General features: G+C 42.9%; 1 protein-coding gene across 2 annotated transcripts in view; it reads right to left on the bottom strand.

Annotated features, from left to right (window-relative positions):
• rgs7b (regulator of G protein signaling 7b) overlaps positions 1–21,720 on the bottom strand; it is a 382,811-nt gene extending 361,091 nt beyond the window's left edge. For both annotated transcript variants that reach the window (XM_080199833.1, XM_080199832.1), the window contains exons 1-2: positions 21,565–21,720; positions 20,425–20,539 (exon numbers count right to left, since the gene is read on the bottom strand). In XM_080199833.1, coding sequence (XP_080055959.1) covers positions 20,425–20,508 — 84 coding nt within the window. In that variant the 5' untranslated portion in view covers positions 20,509–20,539; positions 21,565–21,720. The remainder of the gene's footprint in view (positions 1–20,424; positions 20,540–21,564) is intronic.
• Positions 21,721–25,993: the final 4,273 nt, after the last annotated feature.

The following is a 25,993-nucleotide window of genomic DNA, read 5'->3' as shown; positions in this document are numbered from 1 at the left end:
GATGGAATTAGTCGTCATGTGGAAAAATGTGGGTTGATTATGAAGAGCCAGTGTGGATTATTAAAGGGGAAGTGGTGTTTATCAAACTTGCTAGAGGTTTTTGAGGGGGTTACTGAAAGGGTTGAAAGAGGTCATGGTGCTAATATGGAGTACGTAGCCTTTCAGAAGGCATTTGATACAGTGCCTTACAAAAGACTTATGAGAAAAGTTATTATTCATGAAATAAAAGGAATGGTAGCAACATTGATACATTATGGCCAAATAAAAGGAAGCAGAGAGTAATGGTCAATGAATATTTTTTGGGTTGGATGAATGTTTCTACTGGCGTTCCCCCAAGTGTCAGCATTGGGACCCTTGCTTTTCCTAAGATATATTAATGATTTTGATCTTGGTGTACAATGGACAATGTTGATTTGATTTTATTTGATTTATTATTGTCATGTGTAGTAGCACACAATAAAAAACACTGTTTCTTGCTTGCTATACAGACAAAGCATACTGTTCATAGAGAAGGAGCGAGACAGTGCAGAATGTAGTGTTACAGTCATAGCTAGGGTATGGAGAAAGATCAACTTAGTGCGAGATAGATCTATTCAAAAGTCTGATGGTAACAGGGAAGAAGCTGTTCTTGAGTCAGTTGGTACGTGATCTCAGGCTTTTGTATCTTCCCTGACAGAAGAAGATGGAAGAGAATATATTCAGGGTGCACGGGATCCTTAATTATGCTGGGTGCTTTTCTGAGGCAGCGGGGAGCGTAGACAGAGTCACCGGATGGGAGGCTGGTTTGCGAGGTGGACTGGGTTTCAATCATGACCCTTTGTAGTTTCTTATGGTCTTGGGCATAGCAGGAGTTCCTGCTTGGTCTACACCAAGCTGTGATACAACCAGAAAGAATGCTTTCTGTGGTACATCTGCGAAAGTTGGTGGGAGTCGTAACTGATTCAAAGTTTGTGGATGACAAAAAATGTGGGATTATTGCAAATTGTGAAGAGGACTGTGTAGAACTTTAAAAAGGACATAGACAAGCCAGTAGATTGGGAAGATAAGTGGCAGATGAAGTTCAGTGTGGACAAGTGTGAAGTGATGCATTTTGGTAGGAAGAGTATGGAGAGACAATATAAAAAAGGGTAAAAATTCTGAGAGGGGAGCAGGAATAGAGGAACCTGGGTGTATATGTACATGCATCATTGAAGGTGGCAGGACAGGTAGAGAGAGTGTTACTTTCACAGAGAGTACTCTGGGCTTTATTATTAGGGGTGTAGGGTACAAGACCAAGAATGTGATGTGGAAATTGTACAAGGTACTAGTTAGACCTCAGCTGGAATATCGTGTCCAGTTCAGGGTAGCACATCATAGGAAGGTTGTGAACGTATTGGAGAGAGTACAGAAAAAGGTTACAAGAATGATTCCAGAGGTGAGAAATTTCAGTTGTGAGAATGGATTGGAGAAGTTAGGACTGTTTGATAGAAATGCTCAAAATCATGAGGGAACCGGACAGGGGCTGTCCCTGATCATAAAAGTATCAAGAATAAGAGGGCACAGATTTGCAAAATAAACAAATTTGATGTGAGAAAAACTTGTTCACACAAGTGGTTCAGTACGGGAATACATTGGCTGAAAGTGTGACGAAGGCAGGCTCAACTGAATCATTCAAGAGAGCATTAGATGATTACCTGAATGGAAGCAATGTGCATGGGTACAGGGCAAAGGCAGGGGAAATGCCACTAAGTCCTGATGCTTGTTTGGAGAGTCAGTGCAGACGAGTTGGGCCAAATGGCCTCCTTCTGCACCGTAACAATTCTGTGATTCTGTGTCACAAAGCTCATAATATCCTGACGGATAATCTGCATTGTCTCCCGAAACACAACTTTTGCAACCTCTCGATGACCGAGCTTCAAGTTTCAAAAAACAATGAAACTAGTCACGTGGCGATATTAGATTTCTCTAAAGCCCATAAAAAGCTCTTATCCAAACTACCACTATTGAATCAGGTGCCGTCATTAAATTGGATCTGGCATCTCCTTATAACAGAAGATATCTCTCCCGGAGATGTCATCTCTGCAGTTCCCCAGGGAACTGTGTCGAGATGTTTAATCTCCTTGACATGTATAAATGATCTTCTTCATTCATAGAATCAAAGCATAGAATCTGTACAGTACAAAAGGAGGTCATTCGACCCATCAGTCTTGCATCCACAACAATCCTACCAAAGCTCCATTCCTGGAACCCCACGTATTTACCCCTGCTGATCTCCCTGACTCTAAGGGGTAATAAGAACATAAGAACATAAGAAATAGGAGCAGTAGTAGGCCATCCAGCCCTTCAAGCCTGCCCCGCCATTCAATAAGATCATGGCTGATCTGTCGCTGCTCAGTTCCACATTCCCGCCCTCTCCCCATAACCCTTAATCCCCTCTCCTATCAAAAACCCATCAACCCGCGTCTTAAAAATATTTAGCGAGGCAGCCTCCACCACTTCAACGGGCAGAGAGTTCCAGAGATTCACCACCCTTTGAGTGAAGAAGTTCCTCCTCAACTCCGTTCTAAACCACCCGCCCCCCCCCTTTATCTTGAGGCTGTGCCCCCTAGTCCTACTGTCTTTTTTGAGCGGGAAGAGTCTTTCCACCTCTATCCTATCCATCCCATTCATCATCTTATACGTCTCAATGAGATCTCCCCTCATTCTTCTAAACTCTAACGAGTACAAGCCCAGTTTATTCAGCCTCTCCTCATAGCTCAACCCCCTCAACTCCGGTATCAGCCTAGTAAACCTCCTCTGCACTCCCTCCAAGGCCAAAATATCTTTGCGCAGGTGCGGCGCCCAAAACTGCACACAGTACTCCAGCTGCGGCCTCACCAATGCCCTATACAGCTGCAGCAAGACCTCCCTACTTTTTTATTCAATCCCTCGTAATCTAGCATGGCCAATCAACTTAACCATCTTTTGGAGTGTGGGAGGAAACTGAAGCACCCGGAGGAAACTCACAGGGAGAACGTGCAAACTCCACACAGTCACCCGAGGCCAGAGTTGAACCTGGGTCCCTGGCGTTGTGAGGCAGCAGTGCTAACCACTGTGCCGCCGACATTGGGAGAGAGATATAAACAAGACATGCTGCATGATTATTCATAACCAATTTGAAATATGTAACAGTGTCACATCCCTGATTATGGATTTGGAACGGGAATCACTACAACAAAAAAAAAGCCTGAACATATTCTGTAAAATGTGGAATGGCGTGGTGGCAATTTACAGAAGTACCTGGTGCCCTCCGGAAATAGCCATTCACACAAAACCACAAAGATCTTTCATTACCAAGGCAGTGTATCAACAATCTTTCTTCCCAAGGACAATCCCACAATGGAACGAGCTGCCAAAGGAAATAGTCACAGCCCCATGACTTGAGAAATCTTCTAGACCCATCCTTAGATTATTTCCATTTAAAATGTTTTGTTATCAGGGACAACCTTTTCAGCAGATCATTCCTTGTTTAACTAGCACCGCCCATAGAAACGCTGGCAGAATAGAGATATCAGTCTGAGATGCTGACAAAACAGAGGCAGATGAAAGTTATGCAGCAGACATGTCTATTCTACTATAAAATAGCCAGTGATATTCAAGATTGACTCTCAAGATCTTTAGTTTATAATCACTCCAGGAGTCGGCTGTGAAAGGACGGTGCTTTTATTGTACAAGTGAAAATAAAGAATAACCACGAGCCTGTGGTGAACACAACAGGTCCCAATTGGGATTAAAAGGATAACAGATCCTCTCAGGGTCCTACTTATATAGGGCTCAGTATATGAGCTCCACCCTAGTGGGCTAATTACCAGTCCTCTGGGAGCTTGTATTCAATGTGCCCAACTGAGAGGTCAATTAATAATTCTCCATGCAGATCATAGGGGTTATCACGTAGTTACAGATCCTTCTTTTGCAATTTCCACTAGAGAGCCCACAGGTTATGAAAATGCAGAAATTCCTTGCTTGGTTTCTATAGGCTAGGTCGTTAAGTATGTTCGAGGCTGAGAAAGATTTCTGATCAGTTCGGAAATCAAGGTTTATGGGGATAGATGGAAAAGTGGAACGGAGGGTTATGGAGATCAGCCATGATTTTGCTGAACGATGGCGCAGACTTGATGGGCTGAATATACACACGCGCACACACAGAAGTAGAATGAAAATGCAGGTGGAAAAAAAGCATGATGTAGAATGGTGTTGTCTTGTACATTAGGCACTAAACAGCTGTGACTAAATTGGAACCCAGATGTGGCTAATTATACTTCTGATTTGTAAACAAATACATGCGTAATCGACATCAGCCTGGGATATGCAGACATATGTATTATACTACAAAATAGTGAATTTAAGATTGGCTTCCAAGATCACTACTCATATTCACAGTGTATGCATGGGTGTTTTAACCTTTTCGGTGTTTGCTGGTAAAATTTTAAGACAAATAAGCAAAGCATGTAATGTCAAATCCGGTTCTCCCCTCCATTATCATCTATGCTTTACTTCCTAGATTCTTATTCACAAGTGATCTGCTGAAATGTATGTGACCCAAGTGGAAAAAGTGGATTTGTGTGGAAAAAGGATCTGGTGTCATGGTCAGTCTGACGAATCAGGATAAGCACACCAAGCCAGCAAAAGAAGGGAAGCACAAGCAGGAAACACATTTCCAACAAGGCAAAGCAAGGCAAGCAATATTCAACCACATCCTGTATGGAAGGCAGGGGTGGATCTGGTCAGCCCCATTTTCTGGGAGCCAACATTCTTTGTAATTTATCTAATAAAGTCCGACTATTGGAAATGCTGGACAAAGCTGTACTAAGATGTACTATGCCTGAATTCCAACTTTTGATAAAAAGGAAAGGCTGCTAAACACCGCATTGAATGGGGGTGAATGTTGATCAAATAGACAAACACAAGAAGCCCAGTTGCCTGTATTCACTAAAATGAGTGACTGCGGCTAAACAGTGTTGTCGTAACCACACATGTCTAGTCAGTGATTCCTACTGAACAACACTAGTGTAGGACGGAAGTATGGTGTACTGGCCTTCATTAATCGAGGGATTGAGTTTAGGAGTCAGGAGGTAATGCTGCAACTTTATAAGACCCTTCTCAGACCCCACTTGGAGTACCGTGTGCAGTTCTGGTCGCCTCACTATAGGAAGGACGTGGAAGCTATTGAAAGGGTGCAGAGGAGATTTACAAGGATGTTGCCTGGATTGGGAGGCATGCCTTATGAAGATAGGTTGAGGGAGCTGGGACTGTTCTCCCTGGAGAGACGAATGTTGAGAGGCGACCTGATAGAGGTTTATAAGATGTTGAGAGGAATAGATAGGGTGGATTCTCAGAGGCTATTTCCCCCGGCTGAAATGGTCGCTACGAGAGGACACAGATTTAAGGTACGGGGAAGCAAGTACAGAGGAGATGTTAGGGGTAAGTTTTTCACTCAGAGGGTGGTGAGTGAATGGAATCGGCTGCCGTCGGTGGTGGTGGAGGCGGTGAACTCGCTGGGGTCTTTTAAAAGACTTCTGGATGAGTATATGGGATCTAATGGGATTGGGGGTTATAGATAGGTCTATGGCTTAGTAGGTATAGATGTGATCGGTGCAACTTGTGGGCCGAAGGGCCTGTTTGTGCTGTAGTGTTCTATGTTCTATGTGAGTCTCACCAAGTTATAAAAGTATTCTTGCGCTTTTTTATTTTAACCTGAAAATCTGTATCACTGAGCATTCATTTTCACAAAGTTTGAATTTTCACACACTGAATAAGATGTTAATGACACAGTTAGAGCCCAATTTAATGGAACAAACCAAAACTACAATAACGCAGAAAAACAGCAAAAAACTGATGTGCTATAAACCTTTCTTTTGTGCTAAGTATTTTACTGTTTCAATATGAGTTCTATTAAATAAAAATAATCAACATTAATATTAATTAGTATTAATAACAATTAATAGTAATCAGTATTAATTGTTTTCACTGGAAAGACAGAGGCTAAGGGGTGACCTAATAGAGGTCTACAAAATTATGAGAGTCACAGATAGGTTGGATAGTCAGAGGCTTTTTCCCAGGATGAAAAGGTCAACTACAAGAGGGCACAGGTTCAAGGTGAGAAGGGAAAAGTTTAGGGAAGACATGTGGGGCAAGTTTTTCACAAAGAGAGTGGTGGTTTCTTGGAATGCACTGCCAGTGGAGGTGGTGGAAGCAGGCATGTTAGCAACGTTCAAGGCATATCTTCATAGGCAGAGGGATAGAAACTGCATATGGGTTATAAGCAGTGGGGCTAAATAAGGATTAGATATCAATGCAGGCTTGGTGGGCCGAAGGGCCTGTTCCTGTGCTGCATTGTTCTTTGTTCTTAAGGTGATGTTTTAGTGCTGAGTATTTCGTCAAGATGTTTACTTCCATTTTAAAGTGATGCTTTCCAATCTTTTGTTTAGAAGGCTTGAAACCGGAGGGTTCCCAATTCCTGAATGAAGATGGAAAAACAGAAACAGAACTACTGACTAGGATTGTTCAAAGAACTGAATTTTACACGAACCACACAGTGGTTTGTGAAGCTGATGAGAAAGAACAACTTGACCGATACTAGTCTTGTAGCAGAGGTCACCTAGTGGTCAATGCAAGGCATGGCAAAATACAATAGCAAGATTTATTCTTAACGCTGAATGAAGTTATAGCTCATGGAATAAAAGTGACAACAGCGATATGGATACAAAATTGGCTGACTCACAGAGCAGTTGTAAATGGATTTTTTTTGGACTGGGGGAAATTGACTGTGGAGTTTCCCAAGGGTTGGTAGAAGGATCTCTGCTCTTCTAATGAACTAGACCGTGGCGTAGACACAATTTGCAGACAAGACGAAACTTGGAAATATTGTGAACTTTGAGGAAGACAGTTCAAAACTCTAAAAGGGCAGAAAAAGGTTGGAGGAATGGGAAGACAAGTGGCAGATGGAATTTAATGCAGAAAAGTGTGAAGTCAATCATTTCAGGGTGGCACGGTGGCACAGTAGTTAGCACTGCTGCCTCACAGCACCAGGGACCCTGGTTCAATTCTGGCCTTGGGTCACGGTCTGTGTGGAGTTTGCAATTCTCCCCATGTCTGCATGGGTTTCCTCCAGGTGCTCTGGTTTCCTCCCACAGTCCAAAGATGTGCATGTTAGGTGATTGGCCATAATAAATTGACACTAGTTTCAAGGGATTAGCAGGGTAAATATATGGGGTTTTGGGAATAGGGCTTGGGTGGGATTGAGGTCAGTGCAGACTTGATGCGCTGAATGGCCTCCTTCTGCATTGTAGGGATTCAATGATTCTATGATTTTGGTAAGAAAAACGGAGATAGATAATAAAGTGTACAATCCTAAGGAGATTGCAGGAGCAGAGGGATCTGGATGTACATGTGTATAAATCATTGAAGGTGGCAGACCAGGTTGAGAGAGGGCTTAATAAAGCATACAACATCTAGGACTTTATTAAAAAGCAATATGGAGTGTAAGAGCTGGTTTAGCTCAGTTGGCTGAACAACTGCTGAGTGGTGTAGAAAGGTGCCAATTGTGCAGGTTCAACTCCTGTATTGGCTGAGATAATTCATGAAGGCCCCACCTTCTCAAATTTGCCCCTCTTGTAAGGTGTAGTGATCCTCTGGTTACATCACCACCAGTCAGCTCTCCTCCTCAAAGGGAAGAGCAGTCTATGGTCATCTGGGACTATGACGACTTTACCATTTTTACCTAGAGTGTGAAAGCAAGGAAGTTATGCTGAACTTGTATGGACCACTGGTTTGTTCTCAACTGGAATACTACATCCAGCTTTGGATGCCACACTAATGGAGAGTTGTGAAGGCATTGTAGGGACTGTAAAAAATATCCACAAGAATGGTTCCCGGGATGAGGAACTTCAGGTATTTGGATAGATTAGAGAAGTTAGGACAGTTTTTCTTGGCATAGAGAAAGTTAAAGGATATTTAATAAAGGTGTGCAGAACAAAAAGCCATCTGGGCAGAGTTGGTAGGGAAAAACTGTTCCCATTGGTGGAAGGATGGAGAGCAAGTGGGCATGGATCTAAAGTAACTGGCGAAAGCAGCAATGGCTACATGAAGAAAAATTTCTTCACACAAGATTAGGGTCTGGAATTCAGTGTTTGACAGTGTGGTGGAGGCAGCATCAATTGAGCCATTCAATAGGGAATTGGATTATCTGAAAAATAAGAAGGTGCAGGGTTAAAGGGAGTAGATTGGTGAGAAGCAGCACAGATACAATGGGCTGAAGGGCCTTCTCCGTACTGTAACAATTCTGATCATGTGAACTGTATTGTTCTGAGTTGCTAAGAGGGAGGCCATCAAGAACAGATTGCAGCGTAACTTGTGTGCACAAGCCTTATGCTCCCTCTGCCTTGATAATACAAGTTTACAAAGTTAACATAGGTAGCATTGAATACATATACTGTACAATGAAGCAGAGATTCGCTGAGCACATCCTTGAACCAGATGCAATGCTGCACAACGTACTGGAAATAATATATTTTAAGTTTTAAAGTTTATTTGTTAGTGTCACACATTGGCCGACATTAACACTGCAATGAAGTTACTGTGAAAATCTGGGCAGTATGGTAGCACAGTGGTTAGCACTGCTGTTTCACAGCTCCAGGGTCCTGGGTTCAATTCCTGGCTTGGGTCACTGTCTGTGTGGAGTTTGCACATTCTCCTTGTGTCTGCGTGGGTTTCCTCTGGGTACTCTGGTTTCCTCCCACAGTCCAAAGATGTGTGTGGTTAGGTTGATTGGCCATGCTAAGAAATTGCCCTTTAGTGTCTAGGGATGCATAGGTTAGAGGGATTAGTGGGTATAATATGTAGGGATATGGGGATAGGGACTGGGTGGTATTGTGTTCAGTGCAGACACGATGGGCCAAAGGGCCTCTTTCTGCACTGTAGTGTTCTATGATTCTTGAAAATCCCCTAGTCCCCACACTCTGCCGCTGCCTGCTCAGGTACACTGATGGAGACTTTAGCATGGTGAATGCACCTGACCAGCACATCTTTTCAGACTGTGGGAAGAAACCGGAGCACCCAGAGGAAACCCACACAGACATGGGGAGAATATGCAGTCTCCGCACAGACAGTGGCCCAAGCCAGGAGTCGAACCTGGGTCCCTGACAATGTGAGGCAGCAGTGCTAACCACTGTGCTGTCCCTATTTTAAAAAGCTTTATTGATCAGGAACATTCGTAAAACATTAGCTCTGCCATCATGAAGGTAATATATTGTATCTCTTATCTACTGCCCTACCAAAAGTTTGAACAAATCTCAATTCACAATTTGTCAGTTCAAATTGACATACAGCTTACAAAATCAATATACTTTAAACATCAAAGTCACCATGTAGTATGAAGTATATCTGAAATGTACTAGACGCTCATAAATTGTTGCATTCATCCAAGTATGTTACAGATAAATGAGTTCATTGCTCTTCTTGCATTGACCTCTTGCACACAGCCATAGCATGGTTTACATTTTCTAAATTGATGCAAGTATCTCTTAACTGAAACATAATTTCTCCCTCATTTTATCAAAAAATGAAAATGTAGCACTTACTTGATGGGCTGTTATTTCAGCAGATTTTTTTGTGAACGTTTGGTTTACGTAGGGTAATGCATAACTTGCTTCATGTTACCAGGCAACAACACAGAGGGGTGAAAGCAAAGCCAAAAACCAGCAAACTGAATCAGCTCGTCTCACTTGAATTTATTATTTCCTTGGAATAACTTCATGAGTGTGCAATCCTACATGAGGTATGGAAGTTGGAATATAATTTTCTCAGTGTGGTTAATTTTCCTGAGAAGTTAGATGTCAATAAAGACCAGTGGAAAGTGATAGCTAATCAATATAACTGTTACTCTTTGATCTGTTGCATAGGCAAAAATGAAAGGGAAATAGTGAAAATGAAGCAAAATATACTTGTTGAACAGTTGCTGAGGGTTGGAAAGACCTCCTGAAGGGTCAATCATCTTATAATGTTAAGCCTGAAGAGTAGAAATGAAAATTGTGATGTTTCATTCGAAGCAGGGATTAGTCACCAATATAAAGGCCAAAGTCCAAACAGCTAGTAGCAATAATTAAAAATGCTAAGTGGAAGATTGAGGAGAATTGCAGAGGTTGCAGCCACCTCTTGACTCAGATTGGCAACCTCAATCTAACCTCCACCAGCAGCCCTGAAGGTATATTTACTGGAAGTCTCAACCTGATTCTGTAAAAACAGAATTCAAAACCACGGCAAGAAATGTTCAGCAAGGGCGCCAGTTGAATCCTGATCTACTTCACTGCTATTCATTCTGTGGGGAACTGTTGGGGTTTCATCATTCAGTTTGTGCCTAAGAATTCATGATGTCTACTTGACTCACCAAATTGTTTTGTATCAATCATAATGGAATCCGTCAGCATTTAAACCAGTTACATCCAATCAGTATCTGCATGTGCTCACAATTACCATATATACTTGAATAATAATCGACCTTGTGTACATGTCAACCCCTGACTTTGAGCCAAAAATTCCAAATTTCTTTTACTTACCACTGAATCACTGCTAAAATCAATCTCACCTTGGTGCAAACATAGTCACTGGAGGGCTTCTTGCGTCTGTGCAGGAGTTTATTTTTGTTTTGGGGCGGGGGGGGAGGGATGTTACAGCCTCTAGCCTGACAGCTCTGTGACTGCCTGATACTACCATAAACGATTGGGTAGTGAGACGATAGAAGAGGCTGGATTTTAGCCCCTTGAAAGTATTGCTCGTGTGCAAGTTGACCCCTACATTCTTAGCTAAACGTTTGGCCTCAGAAACTCAACTATTACACAAGTATATATGGTATCAAAAAAACAAAACAGACAACAAAGTTATGAGCTAACAATTTTTAAGTTTAGAATCCTGATTGACAGCACTTAACCCCTGAATATGCAGATAATGAGTAGGTAGGCTTAATGAATGAAATAAACAGAAGTTACAGCAACAGTTTGGTAACGCAGTTCAGCATTAATTGGACGTGAATAGGAATTTACAACTGAGGTCAATGTCTATGATTGATATGTGGACAGATTAATTTAGGATTAGACTTTTCAGATTGAGTTAATTGTATTATACAGGCTGTCTATCAAGTATTTTAAATCCATTTGCTTACATTGAAATGACATCCTCCTTGGAAGTGGGAGTTGGTGAACTCATTAGCTTGACTACCTCTGGAAGGATGATGTTATCATGTTATGTCTGCAAGATTAACCCCAATTCATAGACGTGCTCTCTGTTTCTCTTGGGTAAATTCACTTTCCTGTAGACATAAGGCCAACATTTATTGAAGGTGGTGGAGAACCCCATTCTTGAAACACTGCTGCATGTGCAGCATAGAAGTTGAATCATAGAATCATAAAATCCTTCTGTGCAGAAGGAGGCTATTCAACTCGTTGAGCCTGCACCAACAATAATCCTACCCAAGCCCTATCCGCGTAGCCCCATGCATTTACCCTAGTAGTTCCCCTGACACTAATTTAGCATTGCCAATCAACCTGACCCACACATCTTTGGACTGTGGGAGGAAACCGGAGCACTTGGAGGAAACCCACGCAGACACAGGGAGAATGAGCAAACTCCACACAGACAGTGACCCCAGGCCAGAACTGAACCTGCATCCTTGGAGCCAGGAGGCAGCAGTGCTAACTACTGTGCCACCCTGCTGCCCCTTTCCAGTGTACCTTCCAAGGCTTTGACCCAGCACCAAATGAACAATGATATACTTCCAAATCAGGATGGTACATGACTTCTAAGGGGAATTTACAAGTGGTGCTAGCCCCCATGTGCCTGCTTGTCTTTGCTCTTCTAGACCGTAGAGGTCACAGTTTTGTGAGATGCTGTCGAAGAAGCTTCAGAAGGTTGCTGTAACACATCTTGTGGGTGGTAAATACCTTGGTGGTGGAAGGAGTAAATGTATATGGTGGTGGATGGTCTGCCAATCAACTGAATTGCTTTGTTTGGGACCTTCTTCTTGGGTGTTGCTGGAGCTCCACATATGCAGTGAAGTGGAGATTATTCCATTACACTTCTGACTTTTGCCTTATAGCTGAAGGAAAAGCTTTGGGGAGTCAGGTGAGTCACAGGCTCTGACCTGTTCTTTAAACCACAATTAATTTTCTGCCCAATGGTGGCCGCAGGATTTTGATGATTAGGCATCCAATACGAGTGTTAGAAGGAAGCAGTCAGTCTCTATTTTTGGAGATAATCATTACCTGGTGTTTGTATAGCACAAATGTTACTTGCAATTATCAGCCCAAACCTAAATGTTGTGCAGGTCTTGCAGCAAACCTGCATGGAGCACCCCATTATCTGATGGGTGGCGGATGTGCTGATCATTGTTCAGTAATGAGGAAATATCTCTACTTCTGAGCCCATGATGGCAGGAAGATCATTACTGAAGCAGTCAATGATGTTCGGGCTGAGGCCTTTGCCCTGAGGAATTCCTGCAGCTATGTTCTGGTACGGAGAGGATTACTCTACTGCCATCTTCCTTTGTGCTAGGCATGACCAGTCAATGAAGAGATGGCCAAACACTTTCCCTTTTCACCAATGCTCCTTAGTACAACATGTGTTCAAAGTGCTGCTCTGATGTCAAAGGAAGTTACTCTCAAGGCACCTCTGGAATTTGGCTAAGTTTAGATGAAGGATGAAATTAGGTCTGGAGCCAAGTAACACTGGTGGAATTCAACCCAAGACTCAATGAGTCAACTGGTGTCAACTGCTAGCATCTCAATAACAACTACCATCAATTTGCTGATGATTAAGGGAAGCCTGATGGTCAGCATTGTTCTGCTCTTGTGGACACAACATACTGGGGTAATTTTCCATTTTGTTGTATTGATGCCAAAGTACTACAATAGCATGGCTAGTGAAGCAGCTAGTTATTGGAACAAAAATCATTAGCACTGCAGCTAGGATGTTGGGGCCCATAATGTCTATGTATCCAGTCAACTCAGTTATTTCTTGATATCATTTGGACACTGGTGGGCATCTCCTGAGCAGGCTGAGATATATCATCCACTCAGCATTCCTTAATGAAAATGGTGGCAAACACTTCAACTGGGTCTTTTGTACTCATGATCTGGGCACCACTATCACTGAGGATGGGATTGTTTGTGGAGTCCCCTCCTCCCACTACTTGGTTAATTTACTACTGGATGCAACAGAATACCATGCAACAGGCACAGTGGCATAATGGTTAGCACTGCTGCCTAACAACGTCAGGGACCTGGGTTCAATTCCAACTTTGGGTAACTGTGTAGAGTTTGCAAATTCTCCCCATGTCTGTTTGAGTTTCCTCCAGGTGCTCCAGTTTCCTCCCACAGTCCAAAGACATGCAGGTTAGGTTGATTGGACATGTTCAATTGCCCCTTTGTGTCAGGGGGATTACTGGGGTAAATATGTGGGTTATGGGATAGGGCCTAGGTGGGATTGCTTTCAGTGCCAGCTCAATGGGCTGAATGGCCTCTTTCAGCACTGTAGAGGTCCAATGATTCTATTCTATAATTCTATGAACTGCAGAGCTCTGCTCTAATCAACTGGTTGTGGGATCGCTCAGCTCCACCCGAAACATGCAACATCCTCTATTTAGCATACATATGTTGTAGCGTCATCAGATTTCTACCTCATTTTCTGGTAATAGGGTGCTGCTCCTGCTCTGCACTTCTCAATGCACCACAGTTGATCCCTTGTCTTTGTGGTAATACAATTCTGCTACTGCTGATGGCCCATCTCAACACCTCATGGATGTTCAATTTTATACTAAAATTGCCAAATCTGTTCTGAATCAATCCCATTTAGCACTGTGGCAGTGCCACACATGATGTAGGATTTCCTCAGTGTGAAGATTAAACTTTTATCTCCACAAGGCCTCGTCCCAACTTTGTCATATCTGCCCAAGACAAATAGATTTGTGAGGGAGAGGTCAGGTAGGTTTTCCCCTTATGATGGTTCTCCCGCCACCTGCAATGTGTGCAGTCTGTCAGCTATGTAGCTTTAGGACTCAGTAAGCTCTGTCAGTCAGAGTGTTACTAAGCTACTCTTGGTAATTGACATGGAAGATCCTCACCCAAAGTTCTGTACCCTTGCTACTCTGTGCTTCTTCCAAATGATATTCAACATGGAGGAGTACTGATTCATCAACTGAGAGTTGGCAATATGTCGTACTCAGCAGGATATTTCCTTGCTTCCATTTGACACAACGCCTTGAGACTTCATGGCCCCCAGAGTCAATATTGAAGATTCTGAGGACCCCTCCCTTATGACTGCCATCTGTGGCAGCTCCATCCTATCGATGGGATTGAACATCCTCATCGTGACAATGGGACAATCTGAGATGTTGCCCGAAAGGTTTCATGCTGTGATTATGACTACATCAGGCTGTTGATTGACTAGAATGTGGGACAGCTCTCCCAATTTTGGCACAAGCCCCCAGATGTTAGTAAAGCTGAGTTTTCAGGACCGAATGCTGTGTCATGTCCAAATCCAATTTTTAAGTTGATGATGTGTGGTTTGCCTAGTTTTGTTCTCATTAGTCACAGTGGTTGGCTTGCTAAGCCATTATAGAGGACTATTAAGAGTCATCCACATTGCTGACCTAAACTTTGCTGACCTAAACCTTGCCTTCCTTAGGGAAAACTGTGTATTTAAGTAGCATACTTATTTCTGACTCTAACTGGCTAGTATAACTTTTCTAACCTTTCCCTCTCTAACAGCTACGTGTTTTGATTTTATAGGCACCCTTCTGAATATACAAGGCAACAACTCCCAAGGCTTCAACTAAAATGGTTACTCTAACTACTAAAAAGCAGCCAAACTAAGAATTATAGATTGAACCATAAGAAGTCTCACAACAACAGGTTAAAGTATACAGGTTTATTTGGAATTATGAGCTTTCGAAGCAGTGTTCCTTCATAAGGTGAGTGTCCTGATGAAAGAGCAGCACTCTGAAAGCTTGTGATTCCAAATAAATATGTTGGACTTTAACCTGATGTTGTGAGACTTCTTACTGTGCCTGCCCCAGTCCAATGCCAGCATCTCCACATTAAGGATTGAAGACGACAGACTAAACACTAAACAGTGAACTTCTTATACCCCCTTAACATCCAAAGAAAGCAACTCAATTATACTGATAAATCTAAATGAGACATGTATTGGAGAGTTCAACCTTTCTGATGTTAATCACTTCACACTGCCTTGCTGGATCACTTGCCAGCCTTCAAATGAATGAGGCACCAGTACTGAGACATACCAGGTCACTTATCTACGGGCTACCATCTCAGCTCTCTGCCAAGAATAGGATTTCATACAAGTCCAGATAAGGGAGCACATCTTTCTGTCCTTTTCAACATACTATCTTTGGATCTATGGTTTCATTTTCTATCTCTCCCCAATTTTCAATTTAATTAGAAGCAGCAATTTGAATTCAGATTTCAGGCAATCTCCTACAAGGTCCTCGCTGGATGTTCCAAGAAACATCTTGGCACGTGCGTTCATTAATTCACCCATCTCTCAGTTCAAATGCTCTTGAAAATGAACAGATGTCAACATCTTCAGAAGAAGAAAGGAATTTGAAAGAGCTTTGTTATGATCTAAGTCCTAACAGGCAAGTACACAAAATACACAAAGTATAGAAAAATAAACATTACTTACATCAACTCAAAATTCCCATTGATTTTCATAGTTTCAGTTTTTTATTCTTTAATTTGATTACATCATTTAATAAATATTGTTAACTGAAAATATCACATGGCTTCCATGAATATTAATTAACCGTGATACAACATACAGGTGTATTGACATATAATCAGTTTCAATTCTAACAATTCAAGTTCTTAGGTGTCCAGATCACCAACTACCTGTCCTGGATCCCCCATGTTGACACTATAGTTAAGAAAACCCACCAATGCCTCTACTTTCTCAGAAGGCTAAGGAAATTCAGCATGTCAGCTCTGACTCTCACCAACTTTTACAGATGCAACATAGAAAGCATTCCTTCTGGTTGTATCACAGTTTGGGATGGCTCCTGCTCTGCCCAAGACTGCAAGAAACTACAAAAGTAGTGAATGTAGCCCAGTTCATCACGCAAACCAGCCTCCCATCCGCTGATTCTGTCTGCACTTCTTGCTGCCTCGGCAAAGCAGCCAGCATAATTAAGGACCTCATGCACCCTGGACATTCTCTCTTTCACCTTCTTCCACCAGAAAAAAGATACAAAACTCTGAGTTCACATACCAACCAACTCAAGAACAGCATCTTCCTTGCTGCCATCAGACTTTTGAGTGGACTTACCTTGCAGTAAGTTGCTCTTTCTCTACACCCTAGCTATAACTGTAACATTACATTCTGCACTCTCTTGTTTCCTTCTCTATATACAGTATGCTTTGTCTGTGTAGCGCTCAAGAAACAATACTTTTCACTGTCTGCTAATACATGTGACAATAATAAATCAAATCAAAATGTTAATAATACTCTTCGCTAAAGATATTTTGTGTGTGTGTAAAGATAAAGTTGCCATTGTGCCAGATGACCATAGGGTCTGAGTGGTGGTGAGTTAATCTGAAGATCACCACACCTCAGGCGAGGGGCAAGGTTGAGAAGGCAAGCATTCATGAATAACCTCAGCCAGTATGGGAATGTGTATGTACATATACACACACATATAGAAAATATATGTGAAATTGCAATTTAGAAATTATAAACAAATATATTAATCATATAATTGCAGATGTATTATAACTAATTTGAAACAACAAATGCAAATTCATTCCCATTTATAAGCTTTTCACTATGAAAAAGACTGTCCATTTGTCACCAAGAAATTATTCATTGTTCTTTAGCGCCACTCGTCACTATCACATCTCTATGCTGCCATCTACTGGGCCATTTCAGTGTCTGACTGTAAAGTGGGCTTTCCAAACATTGTATCCAATTGTAAACAATGCAGTTTTATGCACGTCACAGCTGGATTAGAAAAATGTTAGTCATTTACACCAGTTAAGCAGCTTTTCAGCTGCTTACAGAGTGTAAAATCATCATCTTGCTTTGTAGTTTACCTGTTATCTGTTATCTGTTGTTCCCACTAATGATATCAAGTTTCTCAAAAACCACTGGCAGGAAAATTGCAGAAGCACGTCATTTTGGTTGACAGTCCTGGAACTCTACAAAGGAAGTGTTATCAATGACTTCTTGGTCAGAGTGAAAAGGGAACATCTTAATGTTCTCTTTCTGTTGACAGGGGTTATTTGCCAGTCATTAAAAGAGGCAACATATCTAAAAGTGAATCAACTGGGATTGTGATATTGAAGTTTGCTGGCTGATATTGGAAAACGCCACTCCATATTTTTCACTAATCGTTAGTATGGACACGTTAAAACAAAAATATTGAATGCAATTTGTGCAGGGCAATACTCATTTGAGAGTAAAGTCTACCATATTTATGCTTCTATTGCCTTTCCAAACAAATGCAAAATATACAGCAATAAATCATAGGAGGCCTTTGACTCAGCAAGTGACACCCTTGCCTCTAAAGCAAAGGTCATGATGTGGAGATGCTGGCGCTGAACTGGGGTAAACACAGTAAGCAGTCTCACAACACCCAGGTTAAAGTCCAACCAATTTATTTGATAGTAAACTCAAGCTTTTGGGGTTTGCCCGAAGGGGATACACAACTAAGGGGCAAACCCCGAAAGCTTGTGAGATTTCTCTCAAATAAATTGTTTGGACTTTAACCTGGGTGTTGTGATACTTCTTTCTGTCTAAAGCAAAGGTACCAGAGTTCAAACCCCACTACAGGACTTGTTAAGCATGGAAGGCATTAAAGTTACTCAATTGGTTGATAATCAGTTGCCAGTCCTTCCTCACTATTAAAGAAAGCACTATTGAGGCAGCTGAGCAGCACAGTGGTTAGCACTGCTGCCTTACAACGTCAGGGGCCCAGGTTCGATCCCTGTGTTGGGTCACTGTTTGTGTGGAACTTGCATATTCTCCCCGTTTGCATGGGTTTCCTCCCACATTCTGAAAAATGTGCTGGTTAGATGCATTAACCTGAACAGGCGCCCGACAGTGGCGACTAGGGGAATTTCACAGTAACTTTATTGCAGTATTACTTGTGACTAATTAAAACAAAACTATTTCTCGAAATAAAAAGTTGCGTAGAAGTACCAAACATTCAATACAACTCACTTTTTCCTAAGGGGATGCAACAGTTGTGTTTAGTATTGAACGCTTTATGTCTCAAATCGCACTGCCCCGACTCCTACGCCCAACTCAAATTTGACATGTGTTCTGACCACCTATTCGGTGACCACTCTGTGACCTTGGGAGACCACTACTCAAGACTGAAGCATTTCAATAAATTTAAGTCACCTGAAAATTATTTCCCTCAGCTGGTACTTAAAAACTAAAATTCAAAAACGTTTAAGTTTAGTAATAAGGTTCAGTATGTGTTTTTTTTCCTATTTTAACTATTGGGCAGAGTATTTTCCTCCTCATGTCAATGATAACAAAAAATATTAACAGTCTACAGCAGAAACTGGAACAGTGCAAAATCTTGCTCCATCGAAATGCCAATGTAATTCACAAGTACAACACAATGGCCTTCCTCTAACACTAGTGCAATGATTCCCAGCAGTACAAGGCTCTGGTTCAGCCGGGCTCGTGGAATATCACCGTATATTTTGAGTTCACGCAGCGCCAGCTCCAGTCCCACTACAGGCTGCAGATAAGCGCTTTACCAGACCTGCTTCGCAACCACCTGTCAATCCAGAAATCGGTCTATTCCACCCCGCAGACCAGCTCCAGGCTTGCAACCGCCCTTGGTTCCAACAACATTTGCACACACACACACATACACAGTCCTATAAATAACCTCTAAAAATATTCCCTACAGCTGTTGAGAATTGCAATAATTGTAGCTTAAACCGACCCCCCCCCCCCCCTCCCAACATTGGGTGGAGGGGTGTGAGTACACACTCTGGGATCACAGCAACCCGACACACAATTACTATTTGGCTCGTCCCGGCCACAATCGAAGAAAAATCGTCCGACCCAAACAACGTGCTGCGCGTCGTAACTCGAAAAAGAGGTTGCAGTGTCCGCCACAAGTCTCTTTTTCACACACACTCACAGAAATATACACAAACACACGAACAGACAACACGACACTCAGAGACAACACACGCACAGACAACACAACAGACACCCAGAAACACACACACACACAGACTACACAACAGATACTCGGAGACAAACACACAGACAACACACACATACTACACAAAGACAACACACAAACAACACGCACAGACAACACAACAGACAGACACACACATACGCACAGGCACACAGACGCATACATAGGTACACACAAACACATAGGCACACAGAAATACACGCACGGAGATAAGACACACACATACACAAGTATAAACACAGATACGCACAAAGACAACACAGGCACACAGGTACATATATATGCAAATACAAACACACATACACATACACACAGAGACAACATAGGCACGCAGAGATACTCAGATACAGACACAGATATACATAGATACTCAGATACACACACAACACACAGACACAGATATACAGAGTCAACACACACAGACACATGTACACACATGCAGATACAACACACAGACATATACACAGATACATAGAAAACACAGACGGACACACAGATACACCCACAGACAGACATACAAACAGTAAAACACACTGAGACAACACACAGACACACACATATGCACAGGGGTACACAGACAACACACACGGGTACACACAGATACACAAACAGTTGCACACACAGGTAATACACAGATACACAGGCACACAGTCAACAAACAGACACATAAACACACACATGCAGATGCACACACACGCAGGCACACACATGCAGATACAAACATACACACAGACATATACATTAATAGACACACAGAGACAACTCAGACAGACACACACAGATACACACACACAAAGATACACACAGAAAGAGACCACACACAGACATACACACAGAGAGACAACACAGACAGACACACATGCAGGTAGCATAGTCTCGCGAACAGATACACAAACAACACATGAATAACATAGACACACACAGTTACGTACAGGTACATGCACAGCCAGCACAGACACACATATACACACAGACACATAAACAGATACACACTCAGACAATACACAGACAGGCACACACGCAGACACACACAGGTGCACACACATGCAAATACAAACACAGATGCACACAAACAGACATATACATAGATATACAGAGACGGCACACAGATACAAACAGGCACACACAGAGGCAATAGACATACTCACAGAGATACATACACACATGCCTACCTTTCTGTACACCAGCATGTTCGGTGATTCGTCCGCCGTGCCGTTGTTACTGGCGTTCTGTCCATAACTATTCCCTTGAGCCATGGTGAGATCTGCCCCAGAGAGCCTCGGATTCCTGGATTTTGAGAGAAAAACAATAATTATTTGAGTGAGGCGCCAGCGTCATGATAATAAATGAGCAGCAGATGCCAATCCGGATCTAGCAGAGAGGGCTGTATACCAACACAAGGAGGGGGCCTGGAGCAGACAACACTTAATATCAACTTAAGATTCCAAATCATTTATGATTTCAATGCAAGGGGGGCTTTCAGAAGGGTAATCCCGCCACAAAAGCTGCATGCATGCAATCTCTGCTAGGGAATGTTAGGGAAGGGATGGAGAAGGCAGGCGAAGAGGACAGGCCATCGCAGCTTTGCAAACAGTTCTCAATAATGCAGTGAGAATCCAGGCGGATTCAGTCTGCCCAGCATTGCACTGTGAGTGTTGATTCAGAGCACGCTGCCCGCCCTGTGCCGCTATGCTTTTTGCCAAGTGTCTTGCCCTCCCCTCCTGTCCTCTCCGGACGATATTTGACATGAACATCCCCGGCGACTGCAACCTCTGGTTGCGGGGACGAGGACGGGGACTGGGACTGGGGGGGAAGAGGCTGGCGGTGCCCACCCGCTACCAGGTACAGGAGACTGGGCAGACAAAATAGGGGGCGAACCCCGCAGAGCCGGAGCTTCCACTATGTTTTTTTTATTAAAAAAAGGCGAGGGAGGGAATCGTGTGTTGGGAGGAATATATAGTACTGGAATACTGAGACAACAAGGACTGGGAATTAAAACAGATCGACAGGACAGGACTGAAGGCAACAAAAGAGAGATGGCAGAAATATTCAAGCCTCCGCTTTCCCTGGGTCCGCGGATAGATTCAGCACCGTGGACAGCGACAGGGAAGCCAGCCAGAGACCCAGGAGTTCAGGAAGAGAAATGAATGGTAACTACATAGTGCCGCGCCTCACTCCCTCCTCCCAAAGCCTCTGTGCTTCTCTCTCTCTCCCTCCCCCCTTCCCTCCACAATCCCTGCCTCATTCTCTCTTTTAGAAGCTTTCTCTATCTCTCTCTATCTCCATCAACGAGCTCCTCTGGGTGGACTTACCTTCAGCACAGCTCACTGAACACACACACAAGAGCAAAACGCTGCTGGGTCTCTGCAGTCTTCTTCACCTCTCCCCGGCCTCAGCTTATTCATTGAAAGGCTGACGGCTTGTATGCAGCCAGGCTCGGCTTCTCTCCCTCTCCCTCTCTGTGTCTCTCTCTCAACCTTGTTCCTGGGAATGTGTTACAGCGCGCGCATGCCCGCGCTCCTCGCTCCCGCCCCACCTTCCAGGCGCGTGCACGGTACACACGCGCGCGCGCGCTCCAGGCACTCTGGAAACAAGCCAACAGCAATGGTCCAGTCCATTTTGAACAGAGCTGGTATGAAAAAAAAGGGGAAAGGATCCACCCACAACCAATTCATTCCCTGGCTGCGTTGTCCTAGTGTTGCATTTCCTCAAAGCTGCAGTTAGAGAGGGGAGTTCCATCCAGGCCAGTGAGGACTTAAATCAAATCAAAGGTTTTTTGCATTTATGTGATTTATTATTGTCACATGTTTTAACATATAGTGAAAAGTACTGTTTCTTGTGCGCTATACAGACAAAACATACCATTCATAGAGAAGGAAACAAGAGGGTGCAGAATGTAGTGTTATAGTCATAGCTAGGGTGTAGAGAAAGATCAGTTTGGTGCAAAGCAGATCCATTCAAAAGTCTGAGTGCAGCAGGGAAAAACCTTGGAAATCATTAGGGGGTTTTTTGGTTAAAAAAAAACCACTTTGATGGCTCTGTATTGTCTTTTTGTGAGGCTAGCAACAGTCCAGACACAAGCCACATCTTCTCCCATGCATCCCCAAAGCCCCCAATACCCTCTCCATAAATACAACATTTATTTTTCCTGGCTCACACAGAAGGCACAGTGGCATAGTGGTTAGCACTCCTGCCTCGCAGAGCCAGGAACCAGGGTTCGATTCCCAGCTTGGGTCACTGCCTGTGTGGAGTTTTTACATTCTCCCTATGGCTGCATGGCTTTCCTCTGCATGTTCCAGTTTCCTCCCACAGTCCAAAGATGTGCAGGTTAGATGGATTGGCCATGGTAAATTGCCTCATAGTGTCAGGGTGACTAGTGAGGATAAATGCATGGGATTATGGGGATAGGGCCTCGGTGGGATTGTGGTTGGTGCAGACTCAATGAGCTAAATGGCCTCCTTCAGCATTGTAGGATTCTATCTCACTCTCTCTCTTCTTCTTAGTGATGTCCAGAAAGACCATTGGGTTCTTAATGAACTGGGGTGGGATACCCATGCCCCAGTGATAAGGATAATTAGGGAGGTGGCAAAGGCTTTAAATTGGTATGGTCGGGGGAGTAGAGGGTTATAGCCTGGAGAAAGGTACCAATGGTGAGGAAGGAAATAGACTTACGAACAGGAGTCTAAAGGTGTTGTTAAAGATAAAGTGAGTGGAAAACCTATTAAAATGATTTAAACTAAGGAGCAATGTACAGTGTCCACAATAGAAGATGAGGAAATGATGTGTTGGGAGGAACCAGATATAGTATGGAATACTGAAATAAGGCTACAGAACCATCAGGATGGAGTTAAACAGACAGATAGGACAATATTAAGGACAACAATAGAGAGATGGCAGAAATATTACATAATTATTTTGCTTTAGTACCTATTGGGAAAAGAGTGGGTGGACGTGAAATTGGAAAATGAGATGAACAATGAGATCATACATTATTTATATCAGAACACTGAATCCCTACAGCACAAAAGGAAGACATTCAGCCCATTGAGTCTGCACAAACTCCCTGACAGAGCATCTTAACCAGGCCCACACACTGCCCTATCCCATGGCTAATCCATCTAACCTACATATCCTGGGAAACTAAGGGCCAATGGCCAATCCATCTAACCCAAACATCTTTGGAGTGTGGTTGGAAACTGGAGCACCTGGAAGAAACCCACACAGACACAGGGAGACTGTCTCCTGAGGCTGGAATTGAACCTGAGTGAATGACACTGCGAGGCAACCGTGCTAACCACTGTGCCACCCATTTTTAAATTTTAAAAAAATGTGTATTGAATAAATAAACAAATAAGGCTTCAACACATTATTGAATTGTATCCAATATTTTTTTTAAAAACTAGCAAAGTGTTACGCATTGCTACACACACTTAAAAATATGACCGGTTAAATTCATACTCAGATAAGATTCATCATATTGCAACGTCTTCAGTGAAACCATTGATGTAACAGATTCACTGTCACCGGTTAAAAGGGAGCTGAATAAGTTTCTATTCGTGGAAGGCATCTTGTGTAATGGAATGCAGCTCAGTTTGTTGTTTCTACTTACATCAGCCACTTGCTTGATTACCTTAAAAGGTTAGAGTTAAATTTCCTAGAGCCTTTCCCTAAATTGGCTTTGGTCGTTTTCTCTGCCTGTTTCTTAGCTCACCAAAGAGATTGCACAACTCCCAGAGAGCGGATTAGTGGTGCATTTGGGCTACACTATACCTGAGTGCAAGAAGCTAAATGGACCAGCTGACATGTATCCTTTTTCCTATGCTTTCATGTTGATGTTGCATAATCGGTTAATTATGCATGAGTTACTCAAGTATTTCCAAGATGAAGTGGCAGGTGTGTGGATTGTACTGTTGTTGAGTGCATTGCTCCATAAATCTGTTCATTTGATAAGCAGCAAAGAAGATTTCTAAATAAATGAGAGTTTCTCAAATGGACTAATAATCTCTTTAAAACCAAGTTGATTCATTGTTTAATTAGTATAATTTATATGTACAATAGAGAGAGAAAGAACATCCAAAGGCAAATATATCCAAAAGCATTTGCGGTCTTGGATTCTGAATCACCAGTTGACTACATGCAGTTTGATGCAGTAACCCATTATCACCAGTAATTTCTGCAGGGATTCTCCTGATCTCTTGCCATAAATTTTCTGGAAGATCTGCAGGAAAAGCAAAATAGGTAGAGTTGCTGTCTCTGTCAAACTTCTTACTGTAGGTTCAGTGGTAAAGTTGGAGACGAGACATTGTGACTTACATAGCTTGCTATGTAAATATGGCAAAAGTAATGATGGATAGAACATTATGCAGGACTCTCTGGCCTTCAAACCAAAATTCCCATTGTGAATATCAATCTCACAAACAAAAACAGAAAAATCGCTGGAAAATCTCAGCATCTGTAGGAAGAGAGTAGAGCCAAAGTTTTGAATCTGAATGATCCTTGGTGATGACCCTTCTGGACCACTGAGGCTGTCAACATTCAATCAATTGCATGCCAGCCATTAACATACCTCCTCTTTACCATGTACATTGTGCCCTGATGTTCAGTGCTGGCCGAAGCAATTTGAGGGACCTCTTGACAATACCAGACCTTTAGGGTGAAGTGTGGTTTCCAACATGGACCACACTGAAGCTTCAGTTTTGTTATCCTCTTGCCCCATTTCTGCTATCAACATTGTCTGAAGGCACTACTCATAGATCCCAATCATGTTCAACAGATCCACCACTTGTTACCATTTCAATGCAGCATTAGTGACCACGGCCAATGGTCGGGTGAGTGGACGGTCAATGCTGCACCTGTAGATTGGGATGGCATGGTGGCACAGTGGTTAGCACTGCTGCCTCACAGTGCCAGGGACCAGGGTTCAGTCCCTGCTTGGGTCACTGTCTGTGTGGAGTTTGCACATTCTCCCCATGCCAAAGTGGGTTTCCTCCGGGTGCTGCGGTTTCCTCCCACAGCCCAAATTTGTCAGGTTGATTGGCCATGATAAATTGCCACCTAGTGTCCAGAGGACTAGCAGGGTAAATATGTGGAACTACTGGGATAGGAGCTAGTTGGGATTGTGGACAGTGCAGACTTGATGCGCCGAATGGCCTCCTTCTGCACTATGGGGATTCTATGGAGACTGAAATGAGTGTTATGTGGATGCAACACATAGACAGACAGACAGACACACACACACACACACCACACACAGAGCTCCAGCTCCATGATTATAGATGCTCAGACTTGTAGGTTTCAGTGCAAGGACAATAATTTATCTGGGAGGACCTTGTACATTCTTGTAGATTGAAAAGATGTTAACACTTATCGCACAGCTTATTAGATTTTGTCAGGAAGTTGCAAGTGTGGCTCCCAGACAGGATCACCGATCCCTTTACTGTATGGGGGTCATAAAATGGGGGCCCTGGCAGATGACAAATTGCATGGAATTCCAGGAGATATTACAATTCTCCATGTGTTAACACTTCCATAATACACCTTCACATTTCAAGCATGCATATAACACAGGCAAACACCTCTGCTTTTATGTCACACAGGAAATGTCCCTGAAAAACACTTGAACGGCATGCCTCCTACAAGAACAAGTAACATGATGTGTACTGCATCAGTGATGTCAGGAATGAGGTGGTAACAATCAAACATTGCAGTGAGATGTAACCAGACTGCACAAGCAAAAGCTCA

The sequence above is a fragment of the Carcharhinus amblyrhynchos genome, chromosome 12, assembly GCF_965287045.1.
Source record: "Carcharhinus amblyrhynchos chromosome 12, sCarAmb.v2.hapA, whole genome shotgun sequence".
Taxonomy (NCBI): domain Eukaryota; kingdom Metazoa; phylum Chordata; class Chondrichthyes; order Carcharhiniformes; family Carcharhinidae; genus Carcharhinus; species Carcharhinus amblyrhynchos.
Note: the sequence above shows the minus strand (reverse complement) of the source record. Positions and strands in the feature narration are given on the sequence as shown.